Source organism: Hyperolius riggenbachi, chromosome 5 (assembly GCF_040937935.1).
Source record: "Hyperolius riggenbachi isolate aHypRig1 chromosome 5, aHypRig1.pri, whole genome shotgun sequence".
NCBI lineage: Eukaryota > Metazoa > Chordata > Amphibia > Anura > Hyperoliidae > Hyperolius > Hyperolius riggenbachi.
The window spans coordinates 28,672,615-28,694,347 of NC_090650.1; the positions used below are offsets into that span (position 1 = coordinate 28,672,615).

Sequence of the window (21,733 nt, forward strand, 5' to 3'; positions counted from 1 at the left end):
AGCCATCAAAAGAGCCGCATCTGGCTCCCGAGCCATAGGTTCCCTACCCCTGGTATAGGACCTCAACCCATGAAAAATGCAGCAGGCTTGATTATTGTGATCTGTCAAATTCATACCACAAATGCATTGCACTACAGTAATGGAAACATTACCCCCCCCTCCCCCCCCAAATGCCACAAGTTTCAAAAGAACAATGAAAAGCATTCTACACTTTACAGTAAGCAATACCATATTGTAGATGTAACCTATAACATAGAATAGGAATACTTTATACACATTTATTTCTACAGATGCATAAATAACCGGAGCAGTGCTTTTCGGCGCTGCTAGATTTGGGCGCAGCCAGCGCCGCCATAGACTGTAATTGGAATCAGTCTATAGCGGCGCTCAGTGAGTAACGTCGGCTCCCTCAGAAGACAGAGCTGACGGAGCCGAAGTTGCTTAAAAAAACCACAATAATTCGGCCTCCAGCAATCGCTGGAAGCCGATTTCATTCCCCCACTATCCATGGCGGCCTGGAGGGGGAATAGTAATTAATACGGCCCGGACTTGTGCAGCAGCAGGATCAGCCATATACCGGCTGAATCCTGCGCCAAAGTCTACCGGCGCCGATTTCAAATGTACTCTAACACCCAGATGTCCCACCAAGCAGGGACAGGGGGATCAGACTGAAGAACAGGGACCGTCACATCCTTTATAAAGACAACTGAACTGAGAGACATATGGAGGCTGCCATATGTATTTCCTTTTAAATAATACCAGTTGCCTGGCTGTCCTGCTGATCTCTTTGGCTGTTGTAGTGTCTGACTGAAATAAGCATACGGCTAAATCCAGTCTGACTTCAGTCAGAAGAATCTGATCTGTATATGCTTGTTCAGGGTCTATGGCTAAATGTATTAGAGGCAGAGGTTCAGCAGGACTGCCATGCAATGTGCATTGTTTTTAAAAGGAAATAGATATGGCAGCCTCCATATCCCTCTCAGGCCTTGTTCACATTGCATTCTGCCCACGTGTCCATCCGCGTTGGGCTGTTTATGAGGCATCTTTGTTTTCCGATTCCCGGCGCTTGGGCGGGTGATTTGTTTTTGTGCCTAGCGGTTTTCTAAGTGATTTTTCTGAGCGGTTTTGCAATGTACTCTCTGACGCAAGTCAGGAAGTGAACTCTTTGACCCGGAAAAGAATAATTAGAATGTATTTATTCTTAAAAATGCGACGCAATCACTGCACAAAGCGATTTTGTGAGCATTTTGCGTTTCTCCTATCCCTCTATTGAGGCGGAATCGCCTCAGAAATGGTACATGCACTGGTTTGCTAGCCGCACAGCGCATGACCCGCGCTGATATGAACCTTCTCATAGAGATTAATTGCACCAGCGTTCGGGGGGGCGTATTTAACTACCTAAAGACTGCCTAACGCCAATGGGCGTGATGAAGACGGCAGCCCCAGGACCGCCTAATGCCAATTGGCGTCAAGTCCTGGGGCAGGGATTTGCAGATTACGCGCACAACTGTGCAGGAATGATAGAGCTCTGCTCTGCCATCAGCCTCCCAGCGGCGATCGCCGCTAGGAGACTGTTAGACGGCGAAAGCACCGTCTTTTATAGCCGTACAGCGCTGCGATCTATTGGTACGCTGTACTGGGGACAGCCCCCCTGGGAGACATAAAGCCTATCACACTGATTGGCTGGCAGGGAGAGGGGGGAATAAAAAAAATAAAACAGGGAAATTTATTAAAAAATAAACATTGGGGGAGCGATCAGACCCCACTAATAGAGAGCTCTGTTGGTGGGGAAAAGGAGGAATCACTTGTGTGCTGAGTTGTACGATCCTGCAGCGCAGCGCAGAAGCTCCATGACAGACAGAGTCTCCTCCCACACCGTCACCAAGTCTAGAGCACGCTGTGTATAAGGAAACGCCTCTACACCTTGTCCACCAATCCCAAGACTCGACAGTACTCGGCTGACTCCGCCTCCCCTTCTCAGCACTACGCATAACCAATCCGCGGCGCGCTGGAAAACTTCCCGCCAAACTATAAACCGCGCGCTGTGCGGCTGGCGGGAGATTCTCACATGCGCCGAGCAGCCGTCCTAGCGGAGATCTCCGGGGACAGTTACCGCCATCATGTGGATCCAGGTGCGCACCATGGACGGCAGGAAGACCCACCGCATCGACGACCTGTCCAAGCTGACTAAGGTGGAGGAGCTGCGGGAGCGCATCGAGGCGGTGTTCGAGGTGGAGATGGAGCGGCAGCGGCTCTTCTACCGCGGGAAGCAGATGGAGGACGGCCACACTCTGTTCGACTACAGCGTCGGCTTGAACGACATCGTGCAGCTGATGGTGCGCCAGATCCCGGCCATTGCCCCGACCACTGAGGTCCTGGAGGAGGAGGAGGAAAAAGAAGAGGAGACCAAGATGGAGGAGGTGGAGCCGGAGGAAGAGCCTGAACCCTGTGAGACCACTGATCTCGGACTGTACAAGGCTGACCAGCTGGTGGATGCCAGGGATCTGGGCATGGGTGCCTGGTTTGAGGCTCAGGTGGTGAAAGTGACCAAGAAGAGTGGTCCCCAAGCTAATGGAGAGGACTATGTCTACCATATCAAATATGAGGACTATCCTGAGGAAGGGGTGGTCCAGCTGATGGAGAAGGATGTCAGACCCAGGGCCAGGACCACCCTAAAGTGGGATCAGCTGGTGGTCGGCCAGGTGGTCATGGTCAACTACAACCCCGACTTGCCTGCCGAACGAGGCTACTGGTATGACGCCGAGATCTTGAGAAAGACACCCAAAAAGGAGATCTATGCCAAAGTCATGTTAGGGGAGGTGGGGGACTCCCTGGAAGACCGCAAAGTTATTTTCGTGGATGAGATTTTCAAGATCGAAAAACCGTCAGATCTGGACATTATTGCTCCCCAAACTCCAGTGAAGAAGCAAACTGGACCCCAGTGCAGGTTGTGCAAGGATGACCCCAAGACGAAGTGTCGCATGTGCGCCTGCCACATCTGCGGAGGCAAACAGGACCCCGCAAAGCAGCTGCTGTGCGATGAGTGCGACATGGCATTCCACATGTATTGCCTGAGCCCTCCCCTGTCTGCCCTGCCGGAAGACGACGATTGGTACTGTCCGGACTGCAGAAACGACAAAAGTGAGGTGGTTCTGGCAGGCGAGAAGCTGAAGGAGAGCAAAAAGAAATCAAAAATGGCCTCCGCTAGTTCCTCCTCTCAAAGAGACTGGGGCAAGGGCATGGCTTGCATGGGCCGTTCCAGGGAGTGCACAATTGTCCCATCTAATCACTATGGCCCAATACCTGGAGTACCTGTTGGCACAATGTGGAAATTCAGAGTCCAGGTTAGTGAATCGGGCGTACACAGGCCACACGTGGCTGGTATCCACGGAAGAAGCAACGATGGCTCCTTTTCCCTAGTGTTGGCAGGGGGTTATGAAGATGATGCCGATGATGGGACAGAGTTCACTTACACTGGAAGCGGAGGTCGTGACCTCTCCGGTAACAAGCGCACAGCCGAGCAATCATGTGACCAGAAACTTACCAACATGAACAGAGCTCTTGCCCTAAACTGCAATGCCCGCATCAATGATAAAGAGGGTGCTGAAGCTAAGGACTGGCAGGCAGGTAAGCCTGTACGTGTTGTGCGCAATGCAAAAGGGAAAAAGCATAGTGAATACGCTCCAGAGGAAGGGAACCGGTATGATGGAATTTACAAGGTGGTGAAGTACTGGCCTGAGAAGGGAAAGTCTGGGTTTCTCGTGTGGCGCTATCTGCTAAGGAGAGATGATGAGGAACCTGCTCCATGGACCAAGGAAGGCAAGGAACGCATGAAGAAGCTGGGTCTTACCATGCAGTATCCTGAGGGCTACTTGGAGTCTGTTGCCAGCAAAGAGCGAGAGAAAGAAAACTACAGTAGTGATGAGGAGGAGGATGATGAGTTGGAACCTCCCAGCAAAGGCAAGCGAAAGCGGAAACCCAAAGTTGAATCGGAGGAGGAGGAGGACGACGATGACGATAACACTCCCAAAAAATCCAAAGTAGAAAAGTACAAACTCACTCCAGAGCAGAAAGCTTTGATTGAAAAGGATGAGTTAAATGTCAAGTTATGGAAGGAAGTGATGACATTTCTCAAGGAAGGTCCCAAGTTCATTAACAAAGTAGAGGAAACCTTCCTATGCATCTGCTGCCAGGAAGTGGTGTATGAGCCAATCACAACAGAGTGCTTGCACAACATCTGCAAGAGCTGCCTTGACCGTTCCTTTAAAGCCTCTGTACACAGCTGTCCAGCTTGTCGACATGATCTGGGCAAAAACTACAATATGCAGGTGAACAAGCCATTGCAAGTCGTTCTGAGCCAGCTCTTCCCGGGATACGAGAGAGGACGATAAACAAGTAAGACAAAAGTTTACTTAACTTCTCTATGGTACATTACAGTAAAGCTGGGTTCATAAGTCTCATGCCATGAACTGTGACATTGGCTCCAATGTCACAAACCTCTTTGTTTACAGTTGCATTGGATATGTCATAGTTAGATCATGCTATCTCTGACCTCTCTGAAAAATTGCGCTGGTTGGGACTATGTATTACTGCACCAATCCACAGATAGCTCAGTTGCTTTGGCTAATGTTTTAGCTATGTTGCTATTTTAAAGGAAATCTGTAACCCCCCCCCCCCCCCCCCAAAAAAAAAACCTTGGCAGGAGGGTCTCTAGATCCTAATCAGGCTTCCCTCCTCCTTTTCACCCTCCGGGATCCACCGCTGGCAGCCCCTGAAAAGTCAGCCGACACAAGCGCAGTAGTGGCTGCAATATTTACCTTCTTTGTGAACGTGCAGTATTAGCTTTGTGAAGGTTTCCGGGGGAATTAGCAGAGCCCGATCAGGTCCACTGCGCAGTAGTGCTGACCTGATCGGGCTTGCCTATTTCCTCTGGAGCCTAGCGGAAAGCCTCTACTGCGTCTGCGCAGGACCGCGGAAGGTAAATATTTACATGTCCGCTGTTTGTGGGCCAGCAATAGCTCTCGGAGATTGAAGAGGATGGGGGAAGCCTCATTAGGATCCAGAGTCTTCCCCTCCTGAGGTAAGTACCCCCTAGGGGCTGTTGGCCTCTGGATGATGCAACATCCACTCACATCCTAAGCTACATACCCACATTGTGATTTTTCAAGCTGTTTTTTTTATGCTAGGTACACACTATGATTTTCTAGCAGAGTTACTGCCAGATCAATTTCCGATTTGTTTTCTAACTATTTTTCCCTTCACTTCTATCAGAAAATGATCGGAAATCAGATTGGACATGTTGGAAATAATCAATCTGACAGTAAGGCCTCTTTCATAGTGGGACATTGCGTTTGATGCGACACTGAAGTCGCACAACGTGCCCCTAACGCAGTGCATGTAGGTTATAAAATTGGATGTTATTTTGCACTACGTTATGTGTCTCTTGGTGCGCTGTTTTCATCGCATACCGATGGAACGAAAACGGCGCATGTTACATTTAAAAAAAAAAAGTACTAAGCATGTGCAACACAACGCAGCAAATGTATTGCTAAACGCACAGCATGCAGCACTTTCTAAATATTGGTACACATTACACACAACGCAATTTGTGCACTGTGAATGTCGCACAGACTTTGTATTGCTGTGTCTGTTAGTCTGTGTTATACATTTTTATAATGTTTGACTTTAACGTCCCACTGTGAAAGAGGCCTAAATCTGCGAGTACCTAGCATTATAGATTCTCTGTAAGCTTTTGGGAATAAAGGTACTTTTTATTCCGCGGTGGTGCCAGCTTATCCTTGTGGGTTGTGCTGATCCAGTCTCTGTGGCATACCTATGTCCTTTTTCCATGTGTGCTGCCTGATATCAATTGTTGCTCTATTAACTGCAATGGGCACATCAGACAAATGTATTTTTTAGGTTCTTGAGGTTTGATACTTCGCTTAGTAGAAGCAAGGCTCAGGATAGCATAGAACCTTCCTGGTCAGGTCCGTCAATCCAGCGCTCTCCTCCGGTCTTATCTGTTCAACAAGCGTTCTTAGCAGGTCAAATTGCTAGACTGAAGTACAGTGCTGGAGCGATGGGCAGGATGGAGGAACAGGAAAGCTATGGGCCGGACCTTCCCTCTACTGGTGTAAGTACCTAAACTAAAGTTGGCTGATGGTGTAATGGTTAAGGGCTCTGCCTCTGACACAGGCGACCAGGGTTCGAATCTCGGCTCTGCCTGTTCAGTAAGCCAGCACTAATTCAGTAGGAGACCTTTGGCAAGTCTCCCTTACACTGCTACTGCCAATAGAGCGCGCCTTAGTGGCTGCTGCTCTGCTCTGGCGCTTTGAGTCCGCAAGGAGAAAAGCGCAATATAAATGTTATTTGTCTTTGTCTAAAGTGTTTCCTCACTTCAGGTTTACATTAGTATCCCGTTGTTCAGACATTAGTTGATAGTATTGCTGTTCAAATACGGGTTTCTCACTTTGGAAACCACAATTATGCCGCACACCATACTTCAGAACCTAAGGTAGTGAAGTCACTGACGTGTGGTCCACACTGTGCTTCATAAGACTCCGTTGCTCCCTTCTTCCTATTCACGTGGACTGCAACCACTTGACCAGCCCCCCTCCACTACCTGAGGTTCTGAAGTATGGTGTGTTGTGTAAATCAGGTTTCTGAAGTAGGAAATGCGTCTACTATTAATTGACATGGTCTTCATACATAAGTGTACATCTGCAAGCTCCTTTCTACCAGGCATGGGTGCAAATTCGGGTGAGTCCAGATAGTTCTATCCGGATCTCACCCAGTAAACCTGTGCGGTGTGGGCGGGGGGGTTCAAGCTTTCCTGTCTGATGTCTTCTTCTGTCGTCCCTCGGCGCCTCCCACGATGCGCTCCAAGCGGCGGTCACGTGAGTACAAACACTTCCTCCTTCCGGGTTGAAGGAGGAAGTGTTTGAAATCACGTGACGCGCGTGGACCGCATCGTGGGAGGCGCCGAGGGACGACCGAAGAAGACGTCAGACAGGAAAGCTTGAACCAAGGACTTGTGTCATGTGGGAAAAAGCAGAGAGCTGTCAGATTTGAAAACGTTGCAAAAACAAACGAATGCAAATGACGTGCGATTTCCAAGTGGGCCATTCAAATAAATGGCCACAAGTGACAAGCCGCACACAATTTTGAAGTGTGCTCCCTGCCTAAAGCAATCCTTGGGTGTGTGGATTGGGTTAAGACCTGCATTAAATGTTTAACTGGCAATGTATTTGTAGTGTGAGAACCAACCTCAATGTTACAAAAACTTCCAAATTACCTAACATGTCAGTTTAAAGGGAACCTTAACCGGCGGGAAAAATAAATTCACTTACCTGGGGGCTTTCCCAAGCCTCCTGCAGCCGTCCTGTGCCCGTGCCAGTCCTTCGGTGCCCTCCGGTCTCCCTCCGCCGCTAAATTTAGTTTTCGGCCGACCGCCAGTCGTCCTCCGGCAAAGCGTCCTCTTGTTCCGTATTCCTCGTCGTAAAGAGCCGTAAAGCGTCGTAAAGAGCCGTAAAGCAGACCGGAGGGCACTGAAGGACCGGCGCGGGCACAGGACGGCTGCAGGAGGCTTGGGAAAGCCCCCAGGTAAGTGAATTTATTTTTCCCCGCCGGTTAAGGTTCCCTTTAACTTCCCCCCCCCCCCCAATAAAAAAAAAGTCCCATAGTAGTTAGTTATCCTATACAATAATACCTAACTGTCCCTTCGTCATCGTGTGTGTGTGTGTGTGTGTGTGTGTGTGTGTGTGTGTGTGTGTGTGTGTGTGTGTGTGTGTGTGTGTGTGTGTGTGTGTGTGTGTGTGTGTGTGTGTGTGTGTGTGTGTGTGTGTGTGTGTGTGTGTGTGTGTGTGTGTGTGTGTGTGTGTGTGTGTGTGTGTGTGTGTGTGTGTGTGTGTGTGTGCTACTGCGCATGTGCCACACAGAAAGCCGTTGGGACAGAAAGCCGTGTAGGTGGGCGGGATGCACTCGCATGTGCACTAACATGCGGCGGTGGCACAGAGCCCTAGAGCCAGTTTGTATTTTGTACCCCATGTTTGTTTCTTACTTTGTACATTTAAAGACAATGATATACACCAATACTGTATACAAAAATCACAGAATTGGTAATGACAGTGACAAAAGTAACAATAAAATGTGAAACAAATTCCAAGACAGGAAAGGGTGAGCAGTGTGTTTTAGGTTATCTAGTACATTAAACAAAACTAATTATGGTATATTATTGCCACCCAAACGCTATACTTCTGTGGACGTTTGCATAAAGTGCGGATAGTGTATTATGTTATTTACAATCAAAGAAGAAGAGAAAAGGGGAGCGCTCTGAGAAAACAGTTCAGCAAGGTGCAGGCAAAAGATAGAATGGTCTCACCTAATCCTAATGTGGCTGGCACAGCGTACGCAGCCGCGATAAGCAGGCGTCCCTCTAAGCCAGCCGGGGACCGGGCTCTCTGTATCGGCAGGGTGGACGTGACTTCCCAGGAGTCCAGACGGCAGTTGCTATGGGGACTTGGACGCTACCTCTAACACACGCGTAGAAGCGTGGTGAGCGGCGTCCAGTCCTCCACAGACAGCAGTGTAAACTGTCTGTGGAGGACTGGACGCCGCTCTCCACGCTTCTATGCGTGTGTTAGAGGTAGCGTCCAAGTCCCCATAGCAACTGCCGTCTGGACTCCTGGGAAGGTGAAGTCACGTCCGCCCTGCCGATACAGAGAGCCCGGTCCCCGGCTGGCTTAGAGGGACGCCTGCTTATCGCGGCTGCGTACGCTGTGCCAGCCACATTAGGATTAGGTGAGACCATACCATCTTTTGCCTGCACCTTGCTGAACTGTTTTCTCAGAGCGCTCCCCTTTTCTCTTCTTCTTTGATTACATATACAGTGTTTGTGGGAGCAGCTGAGTGATCTAATTGGGTGGCCAGATCGCGCCTCGAGGGGCTCACTACCTCTAACTTTCTCTACACTTATGTTATTTACAGTCATTGTAAATTTGTGTTTTGCAGCAGGATCCAGCTTCCCCTGAGGAGGTCTGTCAAACCAGGAACTTGACTTTTTTCTCACAACAGCTGCCTGGTTCTCTGCATCTAGTGTCAAGCTATTACTGTCACAGCTGCTCTGCTGATCGCCATGTGAAGCAGCACTGGTAGGCCAGTGCTTGTGGGATTGGAAATGCCGCATATTCCAGTTATTGACTTTATGCTTCTGTGGTTACATGGAACATTCACAGGTGGACTTTTTGGAAGCCCGTTGTATAGAATTTTGCAACACGTGTAAGGCTGTTCTAATGTCCTGTTATGATCCTGTGTTCCGTATCGAAACCCCACCAATTCTTCCCCATGTAAATGGCGGAGGATGCTCATTAGAGCTGGTCAGGAATTCCAGCTTGCATGCAAACTGTATGCACATTGCAACTGGGCTAATCTGATTCACTTCCTACTAAATGATTATGGAGATAATTTCTCTCTGATGCAATGAAACTGTTTCTGTACCCGTCTCAATAACACAAAATAAAATTTTGAGTTTGGAGGAGGTTAACCTTTTCCAGATGACAACTTTAGAAAGGGAAAACAATTTACTGACAGGAAGGTGCAGAGTAACGTACCTGGGGCTTTTTCCAGCTCACCTGTAGTCCTCCTGGTCCCTCACTGTCCTTCCACTCTTAATGCTTCAGCACCTGAGCCAATTGCAGGCTACTGCGCCTATGTGGCTCCTCAATTGTGCTCGTGTTGCAGGGAACATTTGTGCATGCACAATTGCAAATTTGTTGAACTGTGCAAGCACTCCCTGCCACAGGACCACGATCGAGGTGACGCTTGCAGCTTTGAGGGGACAGCTGCTGAGTGGATAGACGAGGGACTGACTACAAGGAGCTGGAAGAAGCCCCAGGTAAGTGAAATTGGGCAACTTGGGTGTCACTTTAGGTTCATTTCTCGAGTATAAAATAACTTTATGAAGTCCTCATAAGAAGCCATAATCTTTACTGTATATATTTTTTTTTTTTAAAGCACACCTGACCTTAAGCAAAGCTACCCAAGGTTAGTACAGAGTTATGTTTCATGCTGGATCCACTTACCTCTGTGCATTATATGTTCCTCTCCTCCTCCCCACTGGTCCCCATAATCCTACCTTGAAAAATGTGACTTTTGGTTGAAAGATGGGAAGAGGCGGGCTTGCTGCAATCATCCTTTCCCCACTCACTCCTCTAAATAGGACAGTGAAGGGGAGGGGTCATCACAGCAAGCCTGCCTCTTCCTGTATGAAAATGTGACTTCAGTCCAAAAGTCAATTTTTTTTCAGGTGTTAAAGGCACAACTGTAGTGAGAGGTATATAGCTGCTGCCATATTTTTCTTTTTAAGCAATACCAGTTGCCTGGCAGTCCTGCTGATCCTCTGACTTTAAAACATTTAGCCATAGACCCTGAACAAGCATGCAGCAGATCAGGTGTCTCTGACATTGTCAGATCTGACAAGATTAGCTGCATGCTTGTTTCTAGTGTGATTCAGAACCAGCTGCAGGCAAATAGATCAGCAGGGCTGCCAGGCAACTGGTATTGTTTACAAGGAAATAAATATGGCAGCCTCCATATATTGTTCACTACAGTTGCCCTTTAAAGGATACCTGAGGTGACATGTAACATGATTTAGACGTGGGTATGTACAGTGCCTAGCACACATAACTATGCTGTTCCTTTTTTACTTTCTCTGTCTGAAAGTTAAATATCAGGTATGTAATTGGCTGACTCAGTCCTGACTCAGACAGGAAGTGACTACAGTGTGACCCTCACTGATAAGAAATTCCAACTATAAAACACTTTCCTAGCAGAAAATGGCTTCTGAGAGCAGGAAAGAGATAAATGGTCAATAGTTTATAGATTTTTGCTCTGGCATACGTCAACGAATGTGTCATTGAGCAAAAATAAAACAAAACTTACAATAGATTTATACCGAAAATAAAATTGGACTATCTTAAAGTCATTTTTAGGAGAAGGAAGATAGAAACAATTGTTTTTCATTAGTTTATTTTCGCCTCGGGTGTCCTTTAAGGGGGAGAGTACTAGATCGTGGTATGTGGATCCAGCCTGTACATACCTCTGTGCTTACCTTATGTGGTTTTGTCTGGAGTCAGATATCCATTAATCCCCAGCTGTTACACACTTCATCCAGTTAACTTTTATCATTTAGAAGTGTTCAGTTTGCCAAACTTCTCTCTACCAGCTGCCACCACATTCTTGTCAATTACAGAAATGAAATTACTCAAGGCTGTTTTAGCTCATTTGCCAAATGCTTTCAGCACCTTGCAGTTCATTAGCACCTGAGCAGACTTCTTGCTTTCCTTATGTTACTGTATGATCCAGTTACTGCCTGCCATGTTTCTTTAGTGTCCCTAAGCATTGTTTTATATGGTAGAAGTTTTTCATTTACGTCAACATGCTGTTGTCTTCCGTATAATCTCACCACTGCCAGAAATGGATTGCGAATAAACTGCATAATCAGCATAGTATGTGTCATTGTGGCTCTTTTTCACTTTGACAGTTTTGATCCGCTTTAATATTTTGGAAAGAGGCACTACTGCTATGTGGGCTCTCCCAATGATGGTGCGGGTCTTGTTTGAAGACTCCCAACAGCTGAGCTGCCCAGACTCAACTCCACCTCCTCCACTGACACACATAAAAGCGGGATTGATTGGCAGCATCGCCACACCCTCTCATGGTGTGATTTGAGGTTTGTTTAGCAGCTCTGCCATTCCTCTCCCAGAAGACAGCAGGAACAGTTGGGCTGACGGAACATACATGACCACTGTTGGGTTCTTAGAAATAAAGGTACAGTATCTTCTTGTTATAGTAAAATGTTGGGTCTACTAAACTACTGTATATACTCGCAAATAAGCCACAAAAAAAGTGCTGAAAAGTTACCCCCTCGGCTTATATGTGAGTCAGTGAAGCAGAACGGATGGTGGAGCAGGTTTTGTTACTGGCAGAGGAGTGTAAGGATCTTGCACTAGTGATACTGCTCTTACCAGCTGCCTTCCTGCTGTTTCGGTGCCCCCCCCATCCCCTGCAACATGATGTGCAGAGTGAGCTGCTCAAGACTACCTATGCCCCCTGGCTTGTGGAGCGGAGCGTGCACGCAGCGTGTCACTGGTGCAATGATTGGGGATTCTTCCTGTATGGCAATCGCTATGTCTCCTATCTATGACGCCATATACTGGTGTCTTAAGACACAGCTGTGCCTTGGGGCACATCTGGCTATGGGGAGAGGGGCTGACTTGCACAGGCTACTGTAGAGGGGGCTATACTGGGTAGGGGGCTTATATGCGAGTCAATAACTTTTTCCTTGTTTTTGAGGGAACAGTAGGTACCTAGGCTTATACGCAAGTATAAGCGGTAAGTGTCCAGGTCCCAGCCAAGCACTATATAAGTATATGGGAATACTGCTTGGTATAGTAAACCTAGATATATTAGAACTTCTGTTTATAGTAAACCTGTTTAGGCGGTATTCTGTTTCCGGCCATTGATGGGCTCACAAGTACTTACAAAAAGAGAACCTGTACTGAGTAAAATTATTTAAAATAAACACATGAGGTAACTTCAAATGAACATTACATAGTTACCTTGCCATCAGTTCCTCTCAGAAGCTCACCATTTTCTTCTGACAATGATCCCTTCCAGTTCTGACAACATTTTGTCAGAACTGAAATATATCAGTTGCTGTCGGTTATATATCAGTTGCTGTCAGTTACAGCTGAGAGGAGAACTGATGTGTCCATGTTTTCCTATGGCTCAAGTGGGCGATGTTACAGTTTAACAGTGTGATGACCAGGAAGCTGTTATGGGGTAATAGCCATTTTCAAAATGGAGGACGGAGAATTCTATTGATCACAGTGGACAAACAGGACGCAGGAGAGGAAAAATAGATTGAGGAGTAGACTACACAGGAGGTAAGTATGACTTGTGTATGTTTATTTTGACTTTTAATTTTCAGTACAGGTTTTCTTTAAGCACTCAAATTCGTGATTTAAATGAGCCTTAATTACCTCAGGTGTGCGGTGGGAAAATAAGGGGTTATTTACCCATAAGTCCTTGTATAGTGTGTGTTCCAAATAGCTTGCACTCCTCCTACTGGACGCGTTGTAAGCCTCACTACGCACACTTCCTCCAAGCCAGAAGGAGGAAGTGCGCCGTGGTGCGGCTTGCAACGGGATTCCAGTGTAACCTATGGCTACATTTACATCTGAACTTCTTCAGGGTTAGGGATAGTCAATGAGGTGTAAATAATTCTTACTTGATGCACAATTATGCAAATTCTATATGCGACTTAAATTGGTTTATCAAATGGTTGGTCCACTTTCCAACTGCATACATTTGCATACAAAATTTACATAATCCCACATAAACTTGGAATTATTTGCATCTCATTGACTCAACAATCCTTATTCAGAATCATTCCTGTTCATTGTCCGAAAACCTTTTTTTCCCCTTCAGCTTCCCAGAAGTCCACAGAGCAGTAAGCAAGCAATTCCAAACTGGGCATGCATACTGTATATACTCGCATATAAGCCTAATTTTTCAGCACAAAAGTCTCACAAAGTCACCCCCTTGGCTTATATGCGAATCAGTGGAGCAGAACGGATGGTGGAGCAGGTTTTGTTGCTGGCAGAGGAGTGTAAGGATCATGCACTAGTGATCCTGGTCTTGCCAACTGCCTCCCTGCTGTGTCTGTACCCCCATCCCCCGAAACATGGTGTGCAGAGTGCGCTGCTCAACACTACCTGTGTCTGCTGGCTTGTGGAGCGGAGCGTGCCAGTGGTGCAACGATCAGGGATTCTTCCTGTGTGGCAATCGCTGTGTCTCATATCTATGACACCATCTACTGGTGTCTTAAGACACAGCTGTGCCTTGGGTCATATCTGGCTATGGGGAGAGGGGCTGACTTGCACAGGCTACTGTGGAGGGGGCTATACTAGGTAGGGGGCTTGTATGCAAGTCAATCACTTGTTCCTGGTTTCTGAGGGGACAGTGGGTACCTCTGCTTATACGCGGGTCGGCTTATATGTGAGTATATACTCTAAGTTCTAAACAGTGCTTGCCCAGTAAAAGAAGGCATCTGTGCACTTTCATTCCTATAAATGAACTGGCGAAAAGCATTGCAGGGAAATGGTCAGCCAGAATCTGGAGCTGCTCCTGTGCTGTCCTTACAGATCAAGCATACCTGTTGGCCATCTGTTAGTCCCAGTGTCGCTGCCAACTGCCTGTTCAGCTCCACAACTGTTGCTCCAAAATGTGTCCGGCATCGACTCTCCATCCAGCCGAGGTAAACCAGCTGCTCCCCCCATGATACCTCCACCGCATGACCCTGTATAGATGACAAGATACAAGTCAAGCTCTTAATCAGTCCTGCAGCCTTAGCAGATTGCAAGAATATACAGCTGGCCAGGCATCTCGCAATGTTGTGGCCTGATTGACCACTCAATTCGATAACTATACTATCGGATAACAATCTGTGATGCAACAAGCATGCCTGATCGACAATTGTCAGGCCCAACATAAGTAGAATGTAAATCTGGAAAATCTCGGTCCGATGTGGTCGATTGGCTGCGTAATATGGCAACAAGTGAATGCGATGGACCCCAAGCTGCTGCCGCCCCCAAATGTGAATCAGCCCGTCCCTTGTAACCTGCTCCAGCTACGGGATCTCCCACTCTAGTTTGTTGTCTCCAATGAGCGCCACCATGTGGCGGTGTTTAGGGAGACCAGGAGCAACTGGACAGTTGCGGCAGCTGGAGCAGGTGAGATAATGGGGGTGGGGGGTGAAGAGAGGAGGTATCACAAGGCCAATTCCGAAGACCATTCATGCTCAAATCGATAATCAGCCAGCGGTGTACAGGCAGAGATCTGTCTCTTAGTCGATCCGTCTATACATCGCTGGATGTATGGGCACCTTAACACGAGTATCAGTTTTCGTTTTAAGTTGGTTCGTTTGGATGAGTGAGAAATTCTACCAGGATAGTCTTTAGTGAACAAGGAAGTGGAAGCCATGCTGGCAAATGAAAGTGTTGAGCTGCTGATTCATTAGCGTGCATCTGCTGTTCACTATTCAAAGCTAGTACCTCATTAGCTAGAACGGTTTCCACTTCCTGAGCCAGTGTGATTGGCTTGTTAGGAAAATATTCTGTCCATTCGTAATCGTGCGATAAAGGAGAATTCAAGGATGTATTAGTGAATCTTTGTTTTTAACTGGAGTAAGACTGTTGGCTAATCCCAGTCGGAGCACCAGATCTGCATACTTGCTCAGGGTCTATGGCTAAATGTATTAGAGGCAGAGGATCAACAGTATAGCCAGGCAATCTGCATTATTTGAAAGGAGAAACATAAGTCAGCCTCCATATCCCTCTCACTTCAGTTGGCCTTTAAAGCCTGGTGCACACAAAGGAGAACTGTCGCTGCCAGTAAGGGCTCTTTTCCACGAACAGTTGATAGGCAGTGAAGAGCCTCTCAAACTCTTACAACTGCTCACTGCAGCCTGGCAACTGCTTGCTGAGAACACAGTTCAACTACCCATGGAAATGGGCCCTGATAGTGACTAGGTCCCTCAGGCTAGTGACATGTCCTGTTACTATGGAGTAAGGGGAGTTGAGCTGACTGTGCAGTGCACGATGGGGTTAGTAGGAAAACGATGCCCTTGGATTCAGCTTGCTGGATTAGGAAGTGAAAACTTTTACAAGTAACGGTACTTTTCAAAATCATATTTGCAAAGTACAACTGGAGGTTGTACCTGGAATTGGTTCTGGGACATACAGGGTTGGTGATGGAACAATATAACATACAATTTACATGGATATATAATACACATAAGCAGAATTACAGTAGCAGGAAAATTGGCTTTTGCTCACACAATACTCTGCACTGCACCCGCCACCCCCACACCTGACACTAACCTCCCTATACCTATTCCTAACACTACCCTCCCCATACCTACACCTAACACACTAGCCTTCCCTATCTACCTGTTACTACCCTCCCCATACCTACACCTAACACACTAGGCTTACCCATCTACCTGTCACTACCTTCCCCATACCTACACCTAACACACTAGCCTTACCCATCTACCTGTCACTACCCTCCCCATACCTACACCTAACACACTAGCCTTACCCATCTACCTGTCACTACCTTCCCCATACCTACACCTAACACACTAGCCTTACCCATCTACCTGTCACTACCTTCCCCATACCTACACCTAACACACTAGCCTTACCCATCTACCTGTCACTACCTTCCCCATACCTACACCTAACACACTAGCCTTACCCATCTACCTGTCACTACCCTCCCCATACCTACACCTAACACACTAGCCTTACCCATCTACCTGTCACTACCTTCCCCATACCTACACCTAACACACTAGCCTTACCCATCTACCTGTCACTACCCTTCCCATACCTACACCTAGCACACTAGCCTTACCCATCTACCTGTCACTACCCTTCCCATACCTCCACCTAACACACTAGCCTTACCCATCTACCTGTCACTACCCTTCCCATACCTCCACCTAACACACTAGCCTTACCCATCTACCTGTCACTACCTTCCCCATACCTACACCTAACACACTAGCCTTACCTATCTACCTGTCACTACTTCCCCATACCTACACTTAACACACTACCCTCCCCATACCTACACCTAACACACTAGACTTACCCATCTACCTGTCACTACCCTTCCCATACCTCCACCTAGCACACTAGCCTTACCCATCTACCTGTCACTACCCTTCCCATACCTACACCTAACACACTAGCCTTCCCCATCTACCAGTCACTACCCCATACCTACACCTAACACACTAGCCTTCCCCATCTACCAGTCACTACCCTCCCCATACCTCCACCTAGCACACTAGCCTTCCCCATCTACCAGTCACTACCCTTCCCATACCTACACCTAACACACTAGCCTTCCCCATCTACCAGTCACTACCCTCCCCATACCTCCACCTAGCACACTAGCCTTACCCATCTACCTGTCACTACCCTTCCCATACCTACACCTAACACACTAGCCTTCCCCATCTACCAGTCACTACCCTTCCCATACCTACACCTAACACACTAGCCTTCCCCATCTACCAGTCACTACCCTCCCCATACCTCCACCCAGCACACTAGCCTTCCCCATCTACCTGTCACGACCCTCCCCATACCTACACCTAGCACACTAGCCTTACCCATCTACCTGTCACGACCCTTCCCATACCTACACCTAGCACACTAGCCTTCCCCATCTACCTGTCACTACCCTTCCCATACCTACACCTAACACACTAGCCTTCCCCATTTACCTGTCACTACCCTCCCCATACCTCCACCTAGCACACTAGCCTTACCCATCTACCTGTCACTACCCTTCCCATACCTCCACCTAACACACTAGCCTTCCCCATCTACCTGTCACTACCCTTCCCATACCTCCACCAAGCACACTAGCCTTTCCAATCTACCTGTCACTACCCTCCCCATACCTACACCTAACACACTAGCCCCCTCCCCCCCCCATACACCTAACTCTAGCCTGGATTCAGCAGGTGTGCCCATTGCATTGATCCCAAAGGACTGATGGGTAGATCGCAGTCGGATGCTTAAAGTGGTGACAGTGCAGCACCGGCCACTCACAGCGTGAGAGCAAATGTCACGCAACCAATGAGGGCCACGAATGTTTGTGGCCCCTCCAGCAGTTCCCATGGGCCCGGAAGTAGGAGGAGCCACTGTCATGTTGCAACCATGCCAGCCCATAGGTACGCTACCCCCTCCTGCTTCCTGGATCAGGGTTCTTGGCTGTGCCCCTGGTCTCCTGCATGGCACCATCACTGAGTCTCCGGTGCTACCAACTGATGCTCTACCGGCACATCTATCCAGGACCAGCAAGCAAGCCCAGCTGCCAGGTAATCTACTCGGCTCCATCCCACTGCTGCCTCTACACAGGCTGGAGTAGACACCTGGAGCAAAGGGTTTGTCAGTGGGCAAAGTGTGACAGCAGACAGTGTAGGCAGCTGTCATACTCTGACAAGGGACTCCATACACTACAGCAATTATGTTTGGAGATGGGGAAAGGGAGTCTGCCTAATTATTTGTGGGTTTTGGGGCTATTTTCAGGACAACTGAACTGAGAAATATACGGTGGCTGCCATATTTATTTCCTTTTATACAATACCAGTTGCCTAGCTGTCCTACTGATCTATTAGGATTCAGTAGTGTCTGAATAATGTCAGAAACACCTGATCTGCTGCATGCTTGTTCAGGGTCTATGGCCAAAAGCATTAGAGAGTCAGAAGATCAGCAGGGCTGCCAGGACACTGGTATTGCTTAAAAGGAAATAAATATGGCAGCCTCCATATCCCTCTTGCTTCAGTTGTCCTTTAAGTAGTTTGTGAGTCCAAAAGGTGTGGACAACCCTGCCTTACAGTTAGGGCTGGTTCACATGGTCTTCTGCTGCAAACACATTGTATCCAGCGCAGGAGATTTGGGCGCAGCCGGCGCCACCATAGGCCGTGATAGGAATTACGGCTATCGCGGCGCACAGAGAGTAATTTCGGTGCCATCAAAAGACTGAGCTGAAGTTACTTTTGAAACACTGTAATTCGGCCGCCAGCAATAGCTGGAAGCCAATTACATCATTCCCCACCATCCACGTGGACCTGGAGGGAGAATAGTAATTAACGCCGCCGGGACTTGTGCAGCAGCAGGATAAGCCGTATATCTTCTGTATCCTGCGCCCAAGTCTCCCGGCGGCGATTTCATACGTACTCCTTCTGACGAGCTTCTGCTCAGCATCTCATTCTTTTTTTCAAGAATGTAACAGCTAAGCTTTTAATGTCTTTTGAAGGATTTAACGGATTTCAGTGTGTAGCATTTGAGAGCATTGCACTTTTGTAACGAATGTGGAATTATCTCCGTGGTCAGTGCACAACCTGGGCGCCGACACTGCGGAAACCCTCCACAAGCGTTTAAATAAGGGAACCCAGCTTTGGTGCAAATGCACCTGTAGAGAGGAATTCCAACTGGCAGATGGAGCTGTGGAGTGCAGAGGAATAAACCCTCTGCACAGCCACAGATGTCAGATAGAAATTGTACGAAATGAAGCAACACAGGGCAAGATAGCCTCTCGAGAGAGAGTGAGCACAGAGACGGAATGTATGTATGTCCACCAATCTAGTCGCCACCCGGCGACGGTAGACCTACAACAGCGAAGACCAAAGTGAGAAAGCAATCGCAAGAATAGCGATTGCTAATAGAGACACAAGACTGAGTAAAGACAGATCACAGGATGAATAAAGACAGAACCAATTAAACTATAATCCAACCCGAAAGAACAGACAGGACTAGCTACACGCGGTCACCACACGTTAAGCGCAATAGCGACAGCGCGTGCAAGGCACGGTCACCAGACGTTAAGCGAAACAGCGACAAAGCGTACCAACCTTGACTAACAAATGAAACACGAAAAAAGAAAAACAAAGAACGCAAACGCTTGCTAACCGGTTGCCTCACCCAGACAACAGCAAGCGTTCGTTCCGGACAAGACAAACAGAAAGAGAAACCAGTAGCAACCGCAGCTAAGGTTAAACTCCAAGACAGAGTACCGAGAGATCCAACACCTCTACTGCTAGGGCGAATGAGAACCCAACAGACAGAGCGATTCACTGTCAGCCGCCGTTGAAAAAAGTGCAATCGCAACAGATAAGACAGAACTAGGCAATACAGATAAACAACCTGACTGCGCTAGAAGGAATGCCAGTGCACTCCCAAGGATAACTACTCTAAGGCGATATTTAGCAAACAATTAGCAGAGTGGCTGTAACTCAAGGTAAGTCCAGCAGAACCAAACCTTTATGACCAGCAGGGAATTCTGGAAGGAAATGGCATTTATACTGCAAGCCTTCAAAAGAGGCAGAGCTATCAATAACCAGATGAGTGAATGGAAACCCCTCACCAGAACAGCAAGTCTGAAACTTGCAGAGTGAAAACAGGTCTCCTTTCCAGGGACCTGCAGCATGCAGACCTGACAAAATGGTCAAAAACCTGCCTGCCTGTGCATACAGCAGAGCAGATCATTACAACTTCCTGGGCTTTTGGCGAAAAGTGCAGGGATACAGTATATGTCTGCAGGAAGTGGAAATACAGGCTTTTGTTGGATTTCACTGGCTTTTCCTGGAATTTAAACGCAATGCCAGCAACAGCAAACAACTTCTAGAAGCTGCAAGTTGCTTTTGAGACTTTACTAACAGGCTTTTTATGAAAACCTGCAAAAACTTGTACTAAAGGCTCCCATTCACTGCATGGGACAGTGCTCGATCCCTAAAAACGTTGCTTTTGCCTTATTGCCCAAAACAGCACGTTTAATGCCAGCAGAGTGTTGGTGGAAACCGGCCCTATGAAAAAAGCAACACAGTGTACTATGGACGCGGAGTGTACTCATCCCAAGCTTGCCATGCTACATGTCACTTCAGGTACCAATTAAAGCGGACCTGAACTCAGAATTTCCTCTCTGCTATAAAAGATAAGCCACAGCATAGTAACATTTAAAGAGACTCTGAAGTCAAGAAAAAAACAGGTTTTTACTTTAACCACTTCAGGACTCAGCCTTTACCCCCCCTTAAGGATCAGCGCTGAATTCTAAGATCTGTGCTGGGTGGGCTCTACAGCCCCCAGCACAGATCAAATAACAGGCAGAGTGACCAGATCGCCCCCCCTTTTTTCTCCACTAGGGGGATGATGTGCTGGGGGGGGGGGGGTCTGATCGCTCCTGCCTGCGTGTGGCTGGTGGGGGTGGGGAGGGCACCTCAAAGCCCCCTCCACCGCAGGATTCCCCCTGTCCCTCTTCTCCCTCCCTGCCCCGGAGATTGGAGGCTGCATAGGAACGGATCTGTCCTGTGCAGCCTCTAACAGGCTCCTGCCTGTCATGTGACAGCGATCCCCGGCCGCTGATTGGCCGGGGATCGCTGATCTAGTACAACGCTGCTACTGTTAGCAGCGTTGTAAAAATTTAAACAAAGCGGATTATTTCCGCTTGTGTTTACATTTAGCCTGCGAGCCGCCATCGGTGGCCCGCAGGCTATTCACGAAGCCCCCCCGCCGTGAATTGACAGGAAGCAGCCGCTCGCGCAAGCGGCTGTTTCCTGATTAATTAGTCTGCAGCCGGCGACGCAGATGTGCGTCGCTGGTCCTGCAGCTACCACTTTGCCGACGCACGTTATGAGTGCGCGGTCGGCAAGTGGTTAATAACCTATTTAACATAATTGCCCCACGTAAAACGCTGCATCCCCGTGGCTGAAAACTCCATAAATCACCCCAAACTCCCGGGGCAAAAATCCACAACTTTCCTGGTCGTGGATTTTGCTGCCCGCAGTGCCCAGGGAGGCAGAGCTTTGAGCTGCAGCTCTGCCTCCATGCGCATCAATCTGCGCTGATCGCTGCCTCTCCCCTGCCCCTCTCAGTGAAAAAAGACGGGGAGAGGCGGAGATCCGCGCCCACTGACGGGAGTAGAGGCAGAGCTACAGCCCAAAGCTCTGCCTCTATGCGGAAGGAGCCCCGCAATGTGCCCCGGGGAGTTTTATGGAGTTTTCAGCTGCGGGGATGTGGCGTTTTAGGTGGGGCAATTATGTTAAAGGATACCCGAGGTGACATGTGACATGAGATAGACATGGGTATGTACAGTG

The 21,733-nt window shown here is 48.1% G+C and overlaps 2 protein-coding genes across 5 annotated transcripts in view; one reads left to right on the forward strand and one right to left on the reverse strand.

Annotated features, from left to right (window-relative positions):
- The window catches only part of PEX1 (peroxisomal biogenesis factor 1), a 122,584-nt gene that overhangs the window by 86,745 nt on the left and 14,106 nt on the right, over nt 1-21,733 (reverse strand). For all 4 annotated transcript variants that reach the window (XM_068235263.1, XM_068235262.1, XM_068235264.1 and 1 more), the window contains exon 2: nt 14,216-14,359. In XM_068235263.1, coding sequence (XP_068091364.1) covers nt 14,216-14,359 — 144 coding nt within the window. The remainder of the gene's footprint in view (nt 1-14,215; nt 14,360-21,733) is intronic.
- Nucleotides 2,035-11,502, forward strand: LOC137518056 (E3 ubiquitin-protein ligase UHRF1-like). The gene is made up of 2 exons (XM_068235269.1): nt 2,035-4,395; nt 9,010-11,502. The coding sequence occupies exon 1, from the start codon at nt 2,121-2,123 to the stop codon at nt 4,389-4,391; it is 2,271 nt and encodes a 756-aa protein (XP_068091370.1). The 5' UTR covers nt 2,035-2,120; the 3' UTR covers nt 4,392-4,395; nt 9,010-11,502.